The sequence below is a fragment of the Scophthalmus maximus genome, chromosome 8 (genome assembly GCF_022379125.1).
Source record: "Scophthalmus maximus strain ysfricsl-2021 chromosome 8, ASM2237912v1, whole genome shotgun sequence".
Taxonomy (NCBI): domain Eukaryota; kingdom Metazoa; phylum Chordata; class Actinopteri; order Pleuronectiformes; family Scophthalmidae; genus Scophthalmus; species Scophthalmus maximus.
In genome coordinates, this window is record NC_061522.1 from 8,222,173 (window position 1) to 8,241,342 (window position 19,170).

The 19,170-nt window shown below is 42.4% G+C and overlaps 2 protein-coding genes across 5 annotated transcripts; one reads left to right on the top strand and one right to left on the bottom strand.

Moving 5' to 3' along the window:
- Positions 1 to 274: 274 nt before the first annotated feature.
- pkd2 (polycystic kidney disease 2) lies at positions 275 to 8,974 on the bottom strand. 2 transcript variants are annotated; one of them, XM_035636792.2, is made up of 15 exons: positions 7,861 to 8,974; positions 7,048 to 7,161; positions 5,713 to 5,846; positions 5,091 to 5,341; positions 4,718 to 4,942; positions 4,381 to 4,609; positions 4,123 to 4,293; positions 3,826 to 4,007; positions 3,612 to 3,732; positions 3,411 to 3,509; positions 3,197 to 3,318; positions 2,960 to 3,077; positions 2,675 to 2,835; positions 2,058 to 2,205; positions 275 to 1,280 (listed from the first exon to the last, which is right to left on the bottom strand). In XM_035636792.2, exons 1-15 carry the CDS (start codon positions 8,255 to 8,257, stop codon positions 1,071 to 1,073), a joined length of 2,682 nt encoding a protein of 893 aa, XP_035492685.2. In that variant the 5' UTR covers positions 8,258 to 8,974; the 3' UTR covers positions 275 to 1,070. The 2 variants fall into 2 exon arrangements, with proteins under 2 accessions (XP_035492685.2, XP_035492684.2); XM_035636791.2 differs by having other exon boundaries at positions 2,675 to 2,838; positions 7,861 to 8,972.
- Positions 8,975 to 10,683: 1,709 nt separating this feature from the next.
- g3bp2a (G3BP stress granule assembly factor 2a) lies at positions 10,684 to 18,576 on the top strand. 3 transcript variants are annotated; one of them, XM_035636801.2, is made up of 13 exons: positions 10,684 to 10,876; positions 12,681 to 12,799; positions 12,886 to 12,967; positions 13,485 to 13,658; positions 13,784 to 13,874; positions 14,001 to 14,106; positions 14,237 to 14,417; positions 14,868 to 14,969; positions 15,246 to 15,348; positions 15,447 to 15,503; positions 15,715 to 15,846; positions 15,986 to 16,113; positions 17,209 to 18,576. In XM_035636801.2, the coding sequence occupies exons 2-13, from the start codon at positions 12,705 to 12,707 to the stop codon at positions 17,488 to 17,490; spliced, it is 1,533 nt and encodes a 510-aa protein (XP_035492694.1). In that variant the 5' UTR covers positions 10,684 to 10,876; positions 12,681 to 12,704; the 3' UTR covers positions 17,491 to 18,576. The 3 variants fall into 3 exon arrangements, with proteins under 3 accessions (XP_035492694.1, XP_035492692.1, XP_035492693.1); XM_035636799.2 differs by lacking the exon at positions 10,684 to 10,876 and adding an exon at positions 11,030 to 11,365; XM_035636800.2 differs by lacking the exon at positions 10,684 to 10,876 and adding an exon at positions 11,202 to 11,365 and having other exon boundaries at positions 15,986 to 16,104.
- The last annotated feature ends 594 nt before the right edge of the window (positions 18,577 to 19,170 follow it).

Genomic DNA, 19,170 nt, shown 5'->3' on the forward strand with positions numbered 1-19,170 from the left:
TTTTTACAATAATACATAAATAATGAATACATATTAACCTTGGTTTAAAGAGGGGCCCTGTTAAATAGTGTGACTGAATACTTAAAAAACCCAGCTCTGTGCTTTAAATGAATCTGTTAAAAAAAATAATAATAATAAATACAAAGGGAAATACTTAACTGTTTAAATGAACTGCTAAATATAATTTATATATATTTATTATTATTATATAATATATATTTTTATGGTTTGCTTCACACTCGTGTTGTCACTTGAGCAACAAATAAAACAAATGTTTTTATTTTAATAACACTTTTTATTTGGCACAACAGATTAAAAAAGATACAGATAGTAAAAAAAAGAGTAAGGCACAGAAAAAAAAAATATATAAATGCATGGGTTTCCCATGAACACTAGATGCACTCCAAATTGAAGTTTGTTTTAAGTTACAATATGTATCATAAAATGATAAGCTATTTAATTAGAAGCTTAACTGATGTACAGAAGATGAGTAAATATGACACAATGTGCCACACTCGTACCTACTGTATGTTAATGTGATGAAAATAGAATCAGCAAAATTAACATTTAAGGAAATTCCCTTGTGTCGTTTCTCAATATGCTTAAACGTGTGGATACAGTCATCAGAAGCAGGTGAGCATATTTCTCATGTAATAATAAAATCATACACTGTGTATTCTGTGTGCAACTGAGTATGTTTGCAGCTGGCGTATGGCATCCATTACTGTGTATAATACTGTGATTCGATACTGTAAATCCTTCATTGTTCTTCAGCCCCTTTCACCTTTCATCATCTTGTTTTAATAATACTCGGTAATAGCTGTGGACAGATTAAGGACATTTCAGAAGTTGTCTCTCCGGAGAACATCGCTCGCCTTCATTGCATTGAAGCATCTGAGGTGAGTTAAGTTTCAGTTTGTCACCTCCTTAGTAATATGTCAAGGAATTTAAACGGCCTAAATAATTATTTTTTGGTTCCGCAAAAAATTGTTACTCGTACCACTGAAGGGGGAAATTTCCAGCAGAGAGTTTCTCGCCAAAGTCAAATGTTCCTCAGCGGGGCTGAGACTTCACACGTGGCCGCTCCCGTTTGTGCTCGTGTCAAGGCCGTCGGTGGACAGAGAAGAGGACGGACGAGGGCGGGGGCCGACGTGAGTGGGCAGCTGCGGGTGGCTGACCTGCGAGGCCATATCGTCAGACTCCCAGCGCTCCAGTTCCTCCCTCACCAGCCTCTCCATCTGCTCCCTGTGGGCGTCCGTGTCCCGCCCCAGTCGCTCATCCTGACAGACGGAAACAAATTAGATACGTTCATGTGTATATGTTTACAGCAACACAGCTGACATGTGCACTATGGAAACCTGGTTACTATGTCTATGGTTTATTCATTCTAATTAGTGTGATTTAGTTTTAGATTTAGATTTAGGATGCTGGTTCTTTCAATTGCTTTTTTTGTGGGAGCAGATTTGTACTAGAGTATATTGCCAAGTGTCATTTCCAGTTCAGGTCACTATCTGCTCCTGTCACAGAAAAAAACTATCTGTCTGAACACTTTCTTATCTCCAACCAAGGTGTTTAAGGAGATAATTGCCCCATACCCTCTTTTGATTCATTTTTGCTTTTGTTGTTTAATTGTTGTTGTTTTTTTGTCATAACTTTATTTTCTTCAAAAATAATCTTTTACATAGAGAATATACTATATGTCCAAATGGGTGGAAGTACCTGTAAATGAACACAAACATATACAGTAAATGTGTATGTGTATGCTATACTGTACATGGGTTTGATTAGGAATATACAGGTAATCCCTTTTGGAACTATATTTCTGATTGATGTTAATCCAATCTTCAATCTCATTTTAGCTACTTTTTGTCTCTACCAACTCTTGTTGCACTAAATGCTTTCCTGTGTTCACCAGTCTCTCATAGCACCGAATGAGTTTGCATGCATACAAAAATAGGGAGCTGAAATTTCAGCTGATGGGAACTACAGGGACAATTGATATTTCACAACAAAACAACCCCCTTTCATTCGCATGTAAACACACTACTGTGTCTGACCTCCATGACTCCGTCCAGCAGCCTGCCCAGCACATCTCTCCTTTTAAGTTTAGCTCTCTCCATGGCTTCGAGCTTCACGATCACAGCATCTATCTTGGACACTATGCTGCCGATCGAGTGCTCCATCCGGTCTACGCGTCTCACCAGCCTGTGAAACAGAAACAAGAGAGACATTAATTCTCTAACTATCTTACATGTCTACTACAGTAATAATCATACATATTATAATTAAAAAAAAACTGAAAATAGCAGCAGGGGTTTTGACGATTTCAGCCAGTCACAGATTTATCGGTCTTGATGTATGTGTTGCCTGATAAGCAACAAGAAACAGATTCATTTTGTTATGAGAATGTTACCAAAGCACATTAACGTTTGTATTTCTCAAAAGAAAAATGTCCTAGTCACTAAATATACTAATAACAACTCTTTATGTAAAACTGGAATATCAACTGATATACATTTTATAAGAATACTCAAACTCAAATATCACTATTGATATCAGCCTTAAACATGTCGAAAAGGCAGGGCAATAACACAACGGCAGAGACAGGTATTTTGAAAATGTTGTTAAATAACAAACCAGCATCTGTGTGTTGAATAAGTCATAATCTGCTTACACTTGAAACTCCTCATAGGAGACGCCACCCGAGCTGCTGCCGCGGCGACGAGAGCTGTGGCCGCTGTCCTCGTCGTCGTCCTCCTCCGAGTCGTCCTGGGTGCGAGGGAAGCTCCGCCCGCTGCTGGGTCGAGTCAGCGAATTGCGTTCCAGATCCAAGTCCTCCTAGCATACGAGCAGAAACACACTGAGCGTCTGCAGGTTGTGTGTGGCTGTGTACGCCACCACACTGGGTGTGCTGTGTTTTTCCACTTGTTTCTGACAAGCTGTTGGCTTCATCACTCACTCTCTCTTTCTCCAGGTCGTCTCTCATCTGCTGGTGGTCGTGCTCCGTCAGCTCCTGATCGCCGTCGTGATCGTACTTGGCAAATATGGCCTGAATCTCTGCATCTGTGTGGCCCTTTCTGAGTCAAGAAAAGAAACAAAGACCATTCAGGACAGGTAGCATTAAGACACAACAAATTGGACCTAAGCATTGCCTTGATTCGTTAAAAGTTTAGGCATGATTTGAGGTTTTGGGTACCCTTTAAGATCCTGACGGAGTTCATCAATGTTCAGTTTGCCCCCAGCCTGACGCAGACTGTCAGAGATGTCGTCCACCGCCGTCTTCTTCAGTCTTAACTTCATCAAAGCTTTGTTACAACCCTGAGAGATGGAGGTACATTACAATTACAATTACAATGTTGATTTGATGTAAATCTACCTGGCCAAAATCAGTGATACATGTAGTTCAATACCTTCTTAATGAGGTCCGTCATCTCCATCTCAGACCTCTGCTGGGACATGTCCGCCTTCACCTCGGAGTAGGAGTCATTGATGATGGCCAGGAACATGTTCTACAAAGAAAGACAGGGGAAAACGTCTCCTTGTGTTAGCCAGCTCACAAACACAAGCAAACGTGCTCATGCAACACGACTGGTGACTTCCCTCATTCTCACCATGAGAATGAAGAAAATGAAGAAGACAAAGGTGGTGAAGTAGATAGGTCCCAGCACTGGGTTCGCCTCCTCGATCTCAGAGAACTCAAAGTCTCCCAGGATGATACGGAACTGGGTAAAACTACACAAACAGCAAAACATTTTTAAACATTAGGAAACATCAACTGTCAGACGTAGAATTTGACATGTGTGGGCTATGCTTCTATAGTCTCACATGCTGGCTTGGAAAGTGCTGAAATCGTTGACTTGGGTTCCAAACACTAAGTAGGCCAGCTGAGCATACGCCAGGAAGATGATGAAGAACATGATGGCAAAACCCACGAGGTCCTTGGCACAGCGCGACATAGTGTTGGACAGCTGACTCATGGTCTTGTTGAAGTTGATAAACTTAAAAAGCTGCGAAGATGTGAGGTTTCACTGTTAGTATCAGTTTACAGTTGCTGGCCTCTCATGTTTCCACGGTGGCAGTTGTAGTGGAGTGATTGTGAACTGAAAAGAAAAAGTTTTATACCTTGACCCAGGAAAAAAAGACAATGACCGCAGCCACGTTGTTGAACTGGACCTGCAGGTTGGATAAAGGCTCGAAGCTGGGGTGAGCACTGTCATTCTCCAGCAGGCCTTTGAGACGGTTGCCAACCATGGCTGTTCTAGTTATGTTCATGATGATAGCCACAACGCTCAACTGGAAAAAAATAGAGAAGAGATAGCACACAACTGTCAGTGAAGGACTATTGATCGATGACCGTTACGATACAACCTCGATACGCACCGCCAAAATGAGAACATCCAGACAGTTCCACACGCTCTTGAAGTAGTGCAGGCGGTGGATGCGGATCTCCAGCACCTCCTCCACCACGTAGTACAGGACGAAAATGCAGAATGCCACCTCACACAAACCCACAAAGTAGTCCCAGCTGGACACGTATCGCATCAGACGCACTGTTTGGAACTGCCAGGAGGTCACCACCCCTCCGGTAGCAGGAAACTCTGCCAACAATCTGAAAAATGCACCGGAACATATAAACCATCAGTATCCATACGGCGGTAGTTACAAGCTGGCAAATCAAAATTTAAAAAGTACTGTATGTAAAATCAAGAATCGTCACCTAGCGATGCAGAAGAGGTTGATGTTGCCATTGTAGACGGAGAAGTCCAGGAACACGGCTCTGGTGCCCCTGTCCATCCACAGGTGGTCTCTGAGAAACTGCAGCTGGGACGCTGACTGCTCCTTCGTACGGGACAGATCCTGGTAGTATCCCCCGCCTCCGTATTTAGATACCTGACCCCAGTAGCTGCTGCCATTCATCTCGCTCTCTGTTGTATAGACCCACCTGACGTACACCAATAACAAAGAAATTGTGATGCAGCCACTGATTCGTGTAGTACATTTAATGTGAACTCGAGTCATCTTTGAAGCTGATACGACACCAATTGTTTTGTAACATACCTGAGGAGTAAGAAATTAGGCTTGTGACTTACGCAGTTCCATTCTTGGGGCCGAAGGAGGCAGTGTCTTCATTGGTTGGCGTGTACATGTTATAGCAGTCCTGGACCTCGTCCCTCAGATCTTGGTGGATGGAGCAGGACTCATTGTGGACTTTGACCTGTCGAAAGCGTGGCACCCCAAGGAGGAGATTCTCGTAGTAGATGAGACTCTGATTCTCCGGCAGACTCTTGTTGTTGTACCACACCTCCCAGTACATGCTGTTGAGGAAAGGCCCCTCTGTGAACTACAAGTTAAGGAAAGTCAGGATTTTGGCAGAGAAGAGGCTGGCCTTATTTTCACTCAAAATTTAAAAAAAACAACTTAAATCTTACTGTAGATTATGTGTTTAGGAGTTATAGATAATGCATTTTATTAGCTTGTGAACTATTTCTGCTGTTTTGACTTGCTACTGGCTGTCTGCGTGATGGCTGTGAAGCTTCATATGTATTTGGAACTTAGAAACCGCACTTTCGAACTGCATATCCTGAAACGTTGGTATGATCAAAAAACAGGAAGCTGAAGCAATCTGCTTCTGTCTGGAAAAAAAGGCGCCTGCCGGCACCTCTTCAGCAAAGATCTATAACACCCAAAACAGAGGTGAGTGTTTCATTTTACCTTCCAGAAATCATCCATCGTTGAGAGGTGCCTGAAGGTTAAGGGGTCCCCAGCAGACAGTGGTGTGTCCAGGAAAAGCTGAGACATGACTTTGGTATAGTAGTACATATTGGCATTCACCATCCCATAGGTCACTGTAGAGCAAATCCCCATGTTACATAATCATTAGTAAAAAAAACAAACATAGAATTTAATATTTCCATTACAACAACAACAGCCACTAGATGCAGATCAAAATAGGAGAATTAACACTGTGTGAACGCTTTGTATGTACATACATGTAGTTTTAGTATGCATCATGGCATAAAAACTGTCTCACCTATGCATGACTATTCCCTTTAGCATTCTGTATTCATCACAAAGTAGCTCTTGGCTTTTAATAGTAGAGCTCTGTCTGGCAGAAAAGGCCTCAATCCAGTCTGCCAGGAAAACATTTCCTGATCCACCCTCAACCACAGTTTTGCATTTTTTTCATTGCAGGAGAGAAATGACAGTGGAGCGAATTTACCATTTTCTCATCGAGCACATTTGTATTATTAATTTTTTTTGCCAATCCTCGATAAAGTCCTCAGATTTGGGCTGTTGTTGGAATTCAAGCCCCCTGATAACGATAAGTGAGACGTTCAGCTGCCAAAACCATGAAGCATGCACTGTTCCGAGTTTGGAAAATAACTTTTCGGCAACAGGAAATGGTGCCCAGGCGTACTTGGTGCCACATTCTAAAGAGCTTTCTATGAGTCAGTTCAGTTGCGTCCAGGAATGACTTCATGGGCACAAAACATTTCTCAAGGGATAAGTCACTTAACACAATGTACATAATAAGGGCATGTTCCTGTGAGAGTCTTACCTTCTCTATCTGCGACTTGTTAACACCACACAGGTCTAAACTGCTAATTATTTTCCCCATATCTCATTAGTTTGGCTTTATTTTTTTAAGGAACAATTAAGAGTAGGGAACGTCTGAATCATGTTTCTAACATTATGTTACCTGTATAACCCACAGAAATAAATAAGCTGGAGTTGTGTCTAAAGAAAGAAAAAGTCTACAGAAACATTGCAAATACTCTACATTTTGTACAAACAGGAAATTACGCAACATGTGACTCGTCAGACATCAATCAATCCGCCACTTTGTAATATTGAAGAATTAAACTCTACAACGAGGAAACACAATGTTTTCCAAAGAGTCAGCGCTTATGTTACTTTTATCTCCTGGGAATCTTTCTGGAGCTTTGTATGCCTTGTAGCATAAGGTGGGGCAGTAGCAGTTTTGTTTTTTTATAAGCATCATGCACCAATCTTACGTCATAAGTGGATGATTGAGGGTTTACTTACAGATGCAGATGGTGATGAGGAATGCGACATACGTGAGCATCTCCCTCAGTACGTTCCTGAGGTATCGCTCTCGACTGCTGTCGCTGTCCTCCATCAGCTCTGTGCCCCACAGAACTGCAAAGGAAACAAGGATCAGTAGGTGTGCAGTACGTGGGGACACTTCATTATAACCCTAAAATATAATTAAAAACACTTTCTGCTTTTGACTCAGTTATGGACCTAGACACAGTGGAATTGCAATTGGCAACGGTGGAGGTTAGCAAATGTGTAAATATCAGAGCACAGACACAATTTCTCTAAGAAAGTTTATTCAGATTTTACTTTTTAAACATCACTATTTTAATTTGATTTTAACTTAAATTCTCTTTATTTATTCCATCTCCTATTTCTAGAATTACAATTGTATTCAGGTCCAGTTAATGTCTTCTTTAGAGTTAAGTTCTCCGTCTGGATTCAAAATGCATTCTGAAAGAAAAATACACAACTTATGACATTGTTATGGCAGATTGCCACAGGTGAAGCGTAGCCCAAGAAAGAGTGACAACACGTCATATTACATATTATTACAAATAATATGTGTAAATGTGTGTGATTTAGTCAAAGTGACAGTTCAGGGATACAGTAGCTTTTTTTCCCTGAGTAAGAGGCTAAAAATGATAATTAATAATGGAAAAAATAGACATTCCCACACAGCCATGATGCTACAACTGACTGGATATGAATTATGCTCTTAATATGAATAATATTGGCAACACTAAAATAAATGATTGACTACTTACATACAGTTTACAGTGACAAAAGCAACAGACTCACTTCTGAACTTCTGCAGTATGTGCTTCACACAGCTGGGGTGCTCCCGCCGGTCCTGCTGCTGGCCATCCGCGGCCGGGGTCGGGTACAGTGCCGCCCGGGGGAGGTGCGGGCTGCCGCCCCCGCCGGTGTAGCTGCCCAGGCCGCTGCTGCAGCTGCTGCTGGAGGCCGTGGACGCCGACCTCCTGCCGGGGCTCGCCGGAGGCCAGTCGGCCTCCATGATCTCATCCCCGGGCTCGAACCCCGGGTTGTCCCGGCTCCACGCTTGCCTCGACGGGGGGGACGGGGTGCCCGCGGCCCCTCCGAGACCCAGGTCCCGGTGCTGGATGTTCTCCATCTCGATCCCGTCGCCGGTCGGGCTCTGCGCCGGCTGCTGGGGCCTGACTCGCGAGGAGCTCATGGTCCAGTCGGAGGGTTCGTTTGTGTTATTCGGAGGGGGACATGTGGAGGAACCGGGGTGCGCTCCAACAACAAAACACAACACACCGACTAACGCGTTTCACGCATTCTCGTTTGCGAGATCCTCAGCTGTTCGACCCCCGACGAGACTGGAGACGTTAGTAACAAACAAACAAACTATAAACATGTGAAAGTCGCAACACTGCTCGTTCGATTAACGCCACCTTGGCCCTCTCCTCTCCAGGCTCGGGCGTTAGTTTCCACCAAACCGTTTAGAAAAACATTCCTGTCGACACAAGTCATCGAGTTGCGAACGACCGAGGCGTTTCGAAGTTGTGAGATGATGCTCAACTATCTGCACAGAACTAACGGTCGCGTTGCAGAAGAAGAAGAAGAGGATGAAGAGGAAGATGATGAAGAAGAAGAAGAGGTGGTTAAGTAGGAGAAGAGATGTGGATGTATTGTCCCGGGACAGCCATCTTGTTCCTGGACTGTTCCCCCAAAAACCTCTGGCTCTCATTCGTCCTGACTCGAGTTACAGTAGAAGTCATGGCGTCGGAGTTAAAGATGGAAAAAAAAAAACCTCAGCGGAAAGTTTTTTGTTTTTTTCCTCATAACTGAAATACTACTAATAAAAGCAATGTTATGAACTGCATGTGTTGTCCGTTTGGATTTGCAGCGTGTTGCCTGAATACCGCTGCACTGCTCTGGGATTGTTTTTGATGAATCGTAAAAAAAAAAAAAATAATAATTTTATTTTAAAGCTTTGTATCAAATACCTTTAACCCCTTATCATGAACCCTGGCGGCTTTGTATTTGCCATAAAAGCTTTGAAAAAAACATTATATGTAGAAGTTAAGTTACATAATCTCTGTATGTTTGGGTCAGCGGTTGCTATGACAACAGGGCGCTTACAGTGGAGCACCTTTCGGTTACATCGTTTTCGTGCAAAAGAAGGGTGGGGGGGGGGGGATACAAAAACAATAAGATTCCAGGAGTCTCTAGATAATGGATAATGAATAATGAAATGATATCATTAATTTATTTCTGGAGCATAGATGCAAAGCATATTATTTGCCTTGGCATTTTTTTCCACAACAGTCTGCAATGTTTATAGACAGACGTCTGGATTCTTATTTTTCATTGGCTCCTTCTATTGAAAGGGCTTTTACACATGGACACACCCTTAACACAGTTGAAATAGTACATTTTTGTAGTTGTTTTCCATCTCTTTTGGGTCAATATTTTGCATTTCTTTGTTGTAATTTTGTATCTTTTTTTGTCATATTTAACCTTCCTAATCTCATTACAGTCATGTTGGGTCTCTGCGTTCACTAAGTGTTTTCCTGTGGTAAATTATGGTTCCCAGCATGCATTGTTTTAGAGCGGAAACTCTCATTTTTGGCAATTTAAAGAAAACAGATTATGAGGGGCAGTGCAACCATTATAAAGGTTAATATTGAATTCAGACCCATTGCCCTGTTCACATACAATTCAGTCACTAAAATGAGTTTCTGTGCTGTGTTCACGTTAACCCCAGAACTGCAGCTGTAAGATCAACTATTCACTCAGTTTATACAGCTAGCCGTGATGGAAACATAAGGAAGATATTCCAGGCATCCTTTTGTCGAGCATTGTTCTACAACTTCTCCTCCGGGGATACCAAAGAGTCTACATTGCTGGATGAGAAAAGTGTGTATTCAGTGTGTTCTGATTCCACCTTAGGGCCTCCCCCAAGTTAGATGTGAATATCCAACGGAAAGCTCCCGGGAAGCATCTTGATCAAATGCCCGAACCACCTCAACTGGCTCCTTTTGACCCAAGAGAGCTGCAACTCAACTCTAAACTCTTTCTGCATGTCTGAGCCAGTCACTACCCAGAGCTCATTTCCATAACTTGCTCCAAACCTGAAAGGAGCAATACATCACTTGCAGCTGCAAGTTCCTTCAAGTTAAATGGAGGACAAAACTCTTCAAGCTGTGACAAATGAACTAACAAACTTTATACAGCAAGTATAAGATATAAGATGTTGAAGCTCAAGAACTAAATAAGTTAATGGATTTGAATAAACTACACAACATTTTTTTTTAATTAAGGTGAAATTGTGAGTTGAAACAACTGTCCATGCAGTTCAATAAATTAGGAAATCTATATCAACCAAATGAGACAAGGTTTTACACAAGAAAGTTGATTTCATCCAGACAGCATTTGGGCGTGTTTTTTTTTTTACCTAACCTAAAAACATAACCTAAAATTCTTTGGCAGCCTTCGCTCATATTTTTTAAGCCACTACATTTTACAGTGTAACACAAAGTTTTGGGGGCGGGATTAGTTGTCTGATGTCATAATTTATGTTGCCTAGTGTAAACAGTCCATTGGCTGAGTCTCTGTGATGGGGGTTCCCTGCCCCAGATTGCAGGGGTAAAACAATAAATCGTCACTATCACTTTAAATCTTCAATCTCTGGTACAGCAGAGATCATAAATTGTTAGGTTGTGGAGCGGGGAAATACTACAATATTTCGCCCGGGATAGTCTGTATTGCAGAACTGTTTACAACCGGATACTCGTAGTTATTTATTTTCAAATAATTCTGCCTATATAGATAGGTCTTTCACAAGGTAAGTTAGCCATCCTCCAAGCTAAATTAGCGACGAAGAGACGGCTGACAGCTAAGCTAACCGTGCCAGCTAACGTCAGCTACATTGTCTGTTCAAATCGGCGGCTGCTCGACAGACAGACAGCCGCCTGTCAGAGTTGCCAGCCCGGTGCGTCGGCACTGTGAAGACGGCCCGAAGCTTCGCGGCTAACGCGCTCAAGAACCGACGAAATGTGTCAATTCTGCCTCCCTTTGTTGTCTTGGAGCTAGCATAGCATTGAACTTGTTTGATTGGTAGTGGGGCGACAGGCAGTCGTAGGGCGAACTGATTTGAGTGAAACTGTACCTGCGGGGTTTCTTCCCCCCCACAATCGCGATGCAAGTCATCACAAGTGAGGAGTGGAGGTTGTCACATGTGAGCCATTTTAGCATAACATGGACTCACTTGCACTAGCCATCGCCGGTCTTCACGTCAGCCTGCTTGATGATATTCCCCGCTTGTTACCAGCGTGTATGTTGTTTTGTCTTAAAGCAAACTTAACAATATTAGCACTTATCCCTTTCCGCGTTGCCGGGCAACGTCTCTATTTTTGTTTCCGTGTCGCTGCTGGCTCGGTGTAAAAATCGACCCAACGACTGGAGGAAAAAACGACGACGCCACAAGTTAGCTGCAGCTAATGTTAGCTACCTAACTAGCAATGTGCGAAGAGGCCGGCTGCATTGCACTGACGTCCCCTCGGTTGTTGTTGGTGTCTGGGTAGAGTTGATCTGGCCGAACGTCTTCTGAAACCTGCAGTGTGGGTTCATGGAATTGAAATTGTGAATATTTCACGTCATGTCGCCAATGATCCATGCGACAAATATGAGGAGGAGGTGGCAAACTGTTGTTAGCATCGACGTGTGGGGCCTCACAAAGGAGGCCAATTATTTACAACGCCACGCTTTGATGTGTGCATCAGATCGTTGGTGTGTTGAGTTGTAACTGGAGTGAGGTTCGTTCTCCACGACGCCTGCATCGGCCGCTTCCCTTTTTTTCTTTCTGATCTACAACCGGGTTCCGTCTTTGTCTCATTGGATGGACATGATGGCGCAGTTGAGTGTGTGCTAGTGTGTTAGCCAGCGAGCTAATCGGTCAGCTGTCTCTGCCATAGTACTGATGTGGGTCAGATAAACCAGGAGCACGCTGAGACAAAGACAGTGAGACGTTGTTCTGTGAGAAGGAGCCGCCTCAGCTCACTTCTCTTTTTTTTCCAAATTGGGGACAGATCTGTTATTTACATGAGGCATAATAAACGGTCACGTGCACTGAAATTGTCTTTCTCGTGTAGTTGTCCAACAGACTCCCAAGAATCATTTTCCAGGTCATCATCTCATCTCCTTCAATCGAATGCCAGTTTATTGGGAGCCTGTAGTTTACACTAATGCAAGAGAGCCTTTCAACAAACTAAATCCTTATACACTTTAATATGTTTTCTTCTTGTTTAGACCGTGTTTTGCTTTAACTGCATGATGATTTCTCAGTCTGTCGATAGGTTGACGTGCTGTTTAATTGTATTGCATTACTAAAGACAAATGAAATATTTGAAATGTCTTTCAGGATAATTCACCAGTAGTAATACAGCCTCCGTGATTAGTTTAATTAATAGCTGTTATGAAAAGTTATTGACAGAAACTTGACATACAATATCAATGAAGGCAGGATTTATTCTTGTTTAGACGACAACCATTTTGTACGCAAATTTAGCAGCTTAGTTTGCATGTAGATCAGGTGTCAACAATTTCTAGATGAGATTACCACTAACTCATGGTTTGTTTTTCTGTTTCAGCACTTAATATTGTTTACCAAAGAAATGGTGATGGAGAAGCCAAGTCCCCTGCTTGTAGGGCGGGAGTTTGTGAGGCAGTATTATACTCTCTTAAACAAGGCACCAGATTTCCTGCACAGGTAATTTCTGAAATGTGATGCATTAGACCTGAACCTGTTAGTGTTGGTAATACCCTATTTAACTGTCATATTGTTGTACCTTTTAGGTTTTATGGGAGGAACTCTTCCTATGTTCACGGAGGACTTGACCCAAGTGGAAAGCTGGCAGAAGCAGTGTACGGGCAAGCGGTATGTTCAATAGGCCAATCAGTAATATTTTATTCAGACAAGTGGTTTAGGTCGTATCAGAAATCATGTCTGGCCACACAAATGCATGAAAATGTATATTTTCATGAGCATTCATACACACTGGGCATGTGCATGCAGGTGTAAACAAGAAGCAGATTGATTACTCTGCCGTTGGTTGCCTAGTTTCAGAGAATACTATAAAAGACAAGGAAATCAATATAGAATATTAATTGTTACATAGCAACAAAAGTAATATTGTGCTTTTCATGACAGCGGTCTGAGCTGTTTTTTTGTCGGGACTCAAACGGTCCAGTCAACAGAGACTTGAACCATAGTGGTCATAATTAATACATTGCAATTCATGAGAAAAACGGACTTGGCTCCAAACAATGGGAAAGACCTTTTTAAATTAGATTATAATGTTTATGGATTTTGACAAACTCCACCCTCCTATTGCTTTGTATTTATTTAATTGTCTCTCTCTCTCTCTCTCTCTCTCTCTCTCCCTCTCTCTTAGGAAATCCACAAGAAGGTCATGTCCCTGCAGTTTAGTGAATGCCACACAAAAATCAGGCATGTGGATGCCCATGCCACACTGAGTGATGGAGTGGTGGTGCAAGTCCTCGGAGAACTGTCCAACAATGGTCAACCCATGAGGAAGTTTATGCAAACTTTTGTACTTGCTCCAGAGGTGTGTACTTCTCTCTTTATGATATCAAAATGAATTATGTTGATGGATTTACGGACGCTTTTGAACACGCTTTTGAAATGGTCTGTTCTCTTTTGCTTTCTTTGCCGGATACATTCCTTCCTTAGGGTTCAGTGGCAAACAAGTTCTATGTCCACAATGACATCTTCCGCTATGAGGATGAAGTTTTCGGAGACTCTGAAGCTGAGCTTGATGAGGGTAAGGATGTTGACAAATACCATATTTTGGATTTTATTTTACATTTGTAGGGACTCAGTTCATATGTTAATTATGTCAAGTAAGAGTATTCCTGAAAATCTTTTGTTTATTTGCTTTCTTTCTCAGAATCAGAGGAGGAAGTTGAGGAGGAGCCAGAGGAGAGGCAGCCTTCCCCTGAGCCACTTCAGGAAAGCCCCAACAGCACCACCTATTACGAACCTCACCCTGTCACGTATGCCAAAACTTAATCATAACCTTGATGATACATTTCCTTTTTTTGTGTGTAAATCTAGCATGGCAGCTTTTGCCTTTTGAAGCTGAGTTTATCTGTGAAAGTCAACATGCACATTTGTACTCTGCAGTAATGGAGTAGAGGAACCCATGGAGGAGCCAGCTCCAGAACCAGAGCCGGAGCCTGAACCAGAGCCCAAAGTTGAAGACATCAAGCCTGAAGTGGATGAGAAGGTTCTGGACGAGATGGAGGAGAAAGCACCTTCACCGGTTCCTGTGGAGTCCCCACCAAATACCCAGGAGCCTCCCAAGGTCAGTCAGACGTGTGTTTCTGTATGTTTTACTTCTCTCACTCTCTTTTTTTTAGAGGTGATACTAGTCTAGAGTTCGCTGAATCTTTCTCTTAACTGAACTTTGATACCTGGCTATACTACATATTTTTAAAAAACAAAAACAAATATACAATCTTGACTAAAATCAACACAAGCAGATTCTAAGGTATAGTAGTAATTTAAAGCTGTGCTTGTCATCATCTTTGAGCATCCTGATCATGGTTTATTCCCATATATGAGCACTTAATTTTTATCCGATATTTATTTGGATTTTTAAGAAATAACAATTTAGCTCCATCAGTTTTTTTGGATCGTTGTCATTTTGCAATGCACAGGCCTGATTGTGCTGCCCAATAGTACACCAATTAATATTGTAGAATATGTGGATGCTATTGTAGTCTTTAATGATGCATTACCGCATCCCTCACAGACCTTCTCCTGGGCCTTGGTGACCAGTAAAAACCTGCCTCCTACCGGCACAGTCGCCTCCTCTGGAATCTCACCCCACGTTGTTAAAGGGCCAAGCTCACAGGTAATCGACAAGGAAAAGTTTACATCTAACAAATTAAACAAAGGAGATGAACAAAGGAGATGTCAGGTGTGCTACTACAAATGGGTCACTACGCTGGAGACGACCATGTTTTCATCCGTTTCTCTCAAGCATGTGTTGCATTGAAGATGGTGGTTAACAGCAGCAGTAGATAATGACAAGTCACTGATGAGCTCCTTCATGCAATGGAATTGAATGTGTGGTATATTTCCTTGTATTTTTCTTTTTGATTAAATGTCACACTCTTCCCCCATTCAGCCCAGAGTTGAAGCCAAGCCGGAGACACAGACAGCACCTCTTCGGCCCAGAGACCAGCGCACGCGTGACAGACCGGCCTTCACTCAGCGTGGTCCGAGACCTGGTAATAACAACAAACACATTTATGATTTCTTGATATATATATTTTTTTTCTGGTGGAGCTTTTAATTACTGTCTGCCCGATGTCTCTGTCTCTATTAGATGGCGTTGCATCGGAGTCACAAACAGGAAAACCTCACTTGAGTTTTGTCAACAAAGGTAAATATATTCATTAAGCTACATCAGAATCAAATATAGTTCTGTTTGATCCTTATTTTATGCACCTTAGTATATATAATTCTCTTATGGTGATATGCGTGGTATGGATTCACTTTCGTAATGCCATGGCTTTTACTTACCAAGTAAAACTTACTGGGATTTTAATGCAGCTGAACTGATGCGTCTCTCGGCCTGTTGTTGTGACCTGCAGGTGGCCGGGGAGAAGGTGAATCTGGAGAGATGGACACCAGGCGGATTGTACGCTACCCAGACAGCCACCAGCTTTTTGTTGGCAACCTCCCACATGACATTGACGAGAGCGAGCTCAAAGAGTTTTTCATGAGTACGTTCCCCCACAAAGAAAAAACATGTCAATACATTTTCAATTTCTTTTAAAAAATCATCCCAAACCTTGTTTTGAGAATGGATGAAAGTTGAATGTCTTAATATCTTTTTTTTTTTTTTTTCTGTGTGTGTATCAGCATATGGAAATGTGGTGGAGCTGCGGATCAACACCAAGGGCGTTGGTGGGAAGCTGCCCAACTTTGGATTTGTGGTCTTTGACGATTCTGATCCTGTGCAAAGAATCCTGGGGGCTAAGGTAGAAGGGGCATGTATTGACATTTCATTACCCACTTTCATTCACTTGGTGGTGGTTTGGTGACACACATTTCTACAGTTAATTTGACACTGGATATCACTTCCCTGCTCAATTTGAATTGGCCCCTGTGAGAGATAAAATCTATAACCACTGTCTCTTATAATGCATGTTTTCTATCTGTTATGTGAGTTTGTAAGGTGAAACTCCGCCCAATGGTAATGTTACATTTAAAAAAAGTGGTGGGAACTTGGAAATCTATAGGGGGAAAAAAAACGTTCTGCCAATATCAAAAATAAAAGCAGGGTGCTGCGTTGGTGAGGGCATGTTGCTTCATCCCTGAAACATCAAACACACGTCAGGAGTCTGAGTAATGGATGCATGAGCTTGATGATTTTGGGACTGCATCCACAGGCAGCTGTCTGGACCTTAAGGCACGCATGGCCTCATTTTCAGACTACTTGTAGTTTCTAGGTTACAAAATCCATCTTCTGACACTTATGCAGAACTTTCTTGTAAACAATTAGAAATGCAAGCGTGACAAAACACTCGCCAGACATCCCGGAAGACATGGCAGCATCCCTCCCCTATTTCTTCTTCTTTTATTTAAGTCTCACCTCCTCCTTGATTTTTTTTTTTTTGAACGGTCAGTGAATGAAAAGTGACATTTACAAGCTTGTGTATACCGGGAAAAAAACACCCTCATCTTAGAGCTGCTCTGACAACACTGAACTTCATAGAATTTGTATAGAAAATTCTGAGCTACTTTGTGAAATATGATTGAAAGGTAAACAACTACAACAACAAGAACAAAAAGAAACTGTTCACTTTACAAAACAATCCTTTAGGAATTAGCTCATGCATGTGGGGTTTTTTAGTTTGTTTTTTCACACGAGGACTATTGGTCTGATTGCAGCCGTTGAGTTTCAATTGTTTCGCTGGGAGGTACACAAAACTGCTCAGGCCAGACCAGTGGAACACAGATCTTACGAAGGGTCAGATGAACAATCCTGTGTGCGCAAACCAGTGAATGACATGGGTTTTGAATTTGATCTGGATATATTCAGTCCTCTTTTCTCCTGTAGTGACCTTGCTCTCTCCTTGCAGCCCATCATGTTTCGAGGCGAGGTGCGTCTGAATGTGGAGGAGAAGAAGACAAGGGCGGTTCGCGAACGAGAGACCCGCGGCGGAGGAGACGATCGTCGGGACATGAGGCGCAACGATCGGGGCCCTGGAGGTTCACGAAGCATCGTGGGCAGTGGAATGATGCGTGAGCGTGATGGGAGGGGACCCCCACCCCGAGGCGGCATGGCCCCCAAACCTGGCATGGGCTCTGGAAGAGGCTCTGGAGGGCCTGGAGAGGGTCGCTTCACGACCCAGCGCCGCTGAAGAGAACACCACCTGCCGTGTGGAAGAAGTACCATGTTGTTCATCTTCAACAGTTCTCGTTAACGAAAAGAAATCGTCATGTATAAACATATATATTTGTTTTTGTTTATTTTTTTATTTTTGTTCCCTCTTTGCTTTGGAATGTGACAGCCTGTCAACCATTTGTTTGTGAAATAGACAAAACAAGATAAGCAAACAAAAAAATTTCGCTTATTAGTTGTGAGCTGAGCATCCTCTTCAGGTATCTCAAGAATTCACAAACTTTAATTTGTAAATTTGTGAAAATAGGCAAACCGACCAGGAGTAATCTGCCACATTAGGAGGGACTGATGAGACTTTTTAACTACGATAATACAGCCCATCATTTGGAAAAGAGATTATATGCCTTGACTTAACTGGGGCGCTGCTTCACGAAATCCCTCTATTGCACATTTTATATGGTAGTTTTCTGCCCGTTACTGTTGGAAAGGGGTGAGTTGCAAAATTTGTGCAGTTCCAGGGGAAAAGCTTGCCTTTTACTTTTTTCCTTTTGAGAGACCACTGCTTCAAAATTGCATAATGCACTCATCAATATGCACTAATGGGTACTTTTGTCACGTTACATTGACATCCACGCTCGGAACGCAGCTGGAGAGACCTCTTTTGTCTCGAAGCGATACGACTTACCGGGGCAGGCCTCGCTCGCAGCCCGTCTGCTGTGACCAATGTACTTTTCACACTTTTGACCCAAAACTACGCTTCAATTACTGCTGGATGGACAAGATGACAAAAATCTGCATTATATTTTTCCTTGTTTATAAATCGAATTTGAAAGAACAAAATGCTCCAATCCTGGACTTTCACCAAATGAGTGGGGACAAAGGATAAACCAGAAACAAAGTTGAACAATAGAAGAGTGGTGATGATGATGATGGTGATGGCGGCTCGCTCTGTTTTTCTTTGGATTCCATGTTTGTTTTTCTTCATGTTTTTCCCTGCCATCTAGACCGTGAAACGGGGATGGACGGCACCTCCCTCCCTCTTCCCTCCCTTCTTGTTTTGAGTGCGGATAACAGAATAAATGTGCAGCAAATATAGTTTACTATACGTTTTGTTTTGTCTATATTTTTTCAGTTCTCAACTTGATAAAAGCATGATGGTGCCTTCTATTTCACCTTTTCCAGTCTTACTAAAGTGTAAAGCAGTTTCGGAACTTGCCGCCTCCTACTCTATGGAGCAGCTCATTTGTAACTACTGTCTACTGGGAGCAGAATAAGAAGAAAAAAACTTGCAGTATTCACAAGATTTAAGTTTTTGCAGGAGCATATTTAATAATTTTTGTTTTCCATACCATTTTACTACCTAAGATGATCTGTGAGTTTTGTACATTTGTTTTGTATTGTGTCTGTTCTGGGTTTTGTAGAGACAATAGGTGCCTCCAGTTCTGTTTGATGTTAAATGGTTAATCTCCACCCCCCCCCCCCCCCCCACACACACACAAAGGGTACATTAAAATGACGGCGACGGTGTAATGCTTGGTCCTTGGTTTAACAAGTCATAGCTCCGAACAACCATGATCTCAGTGAATTAAAGTTTGTATTTAGGGACAGTTGATCCTTCCTTTCAGCCCGACGATAAGTCTCTGCAGCTCAACGCAGCACTCTGGTTTATTCCTGGACTCACAAGTTGTCAGACTGTTCT

Excerpts from the sequence above, each read along its gene's own strand:
- g3bp2a (XM_035636799.2), top strand. The coding sequence starts at position 11,339 with ATGATATTCCCCGCTTGTTACCAGCGT. Across the intron at positions 12,968-13,484 it reads AAGCAGTGTACGGGCAAGCG|GAAATCCACAAGAAGGTCAT; the intron begins GTATGTTCAATA and ends CCTCTCTCTTAG. Across the intron at positions 15,847-15,985 it reads GCTCAAAGAGTTTTTCATGA|CATATGGAAATGTGGTGGAG; the intron begins GTACGTTCCCCC and ends TGTGTGTATCAG.
- pkd2 (XM_035636791.2), bottom strand. The coding sequence starts at position 8,257 with ATGAGCTCCTCGCGAGTCAGGCCCCAGCAGCCGGCGCAGAGCCCGACC. Across the intron at positions 7,162-7,860 it reads CATACTGCAGAAGTTCAGAA|TTCTGTGGGGCACAGAGCTG; the intron begins GTGAGTCTGTTG and ends TTTCCTTTGCAG. Across the intron at positions 3,733-3,825 it reads AGCACTTTCCAAGCCAGCAT|TTTTACCCAGTTCCGTATCA; the intron begins GTGAGACTATAG and ends CTGTTTGTGTAG.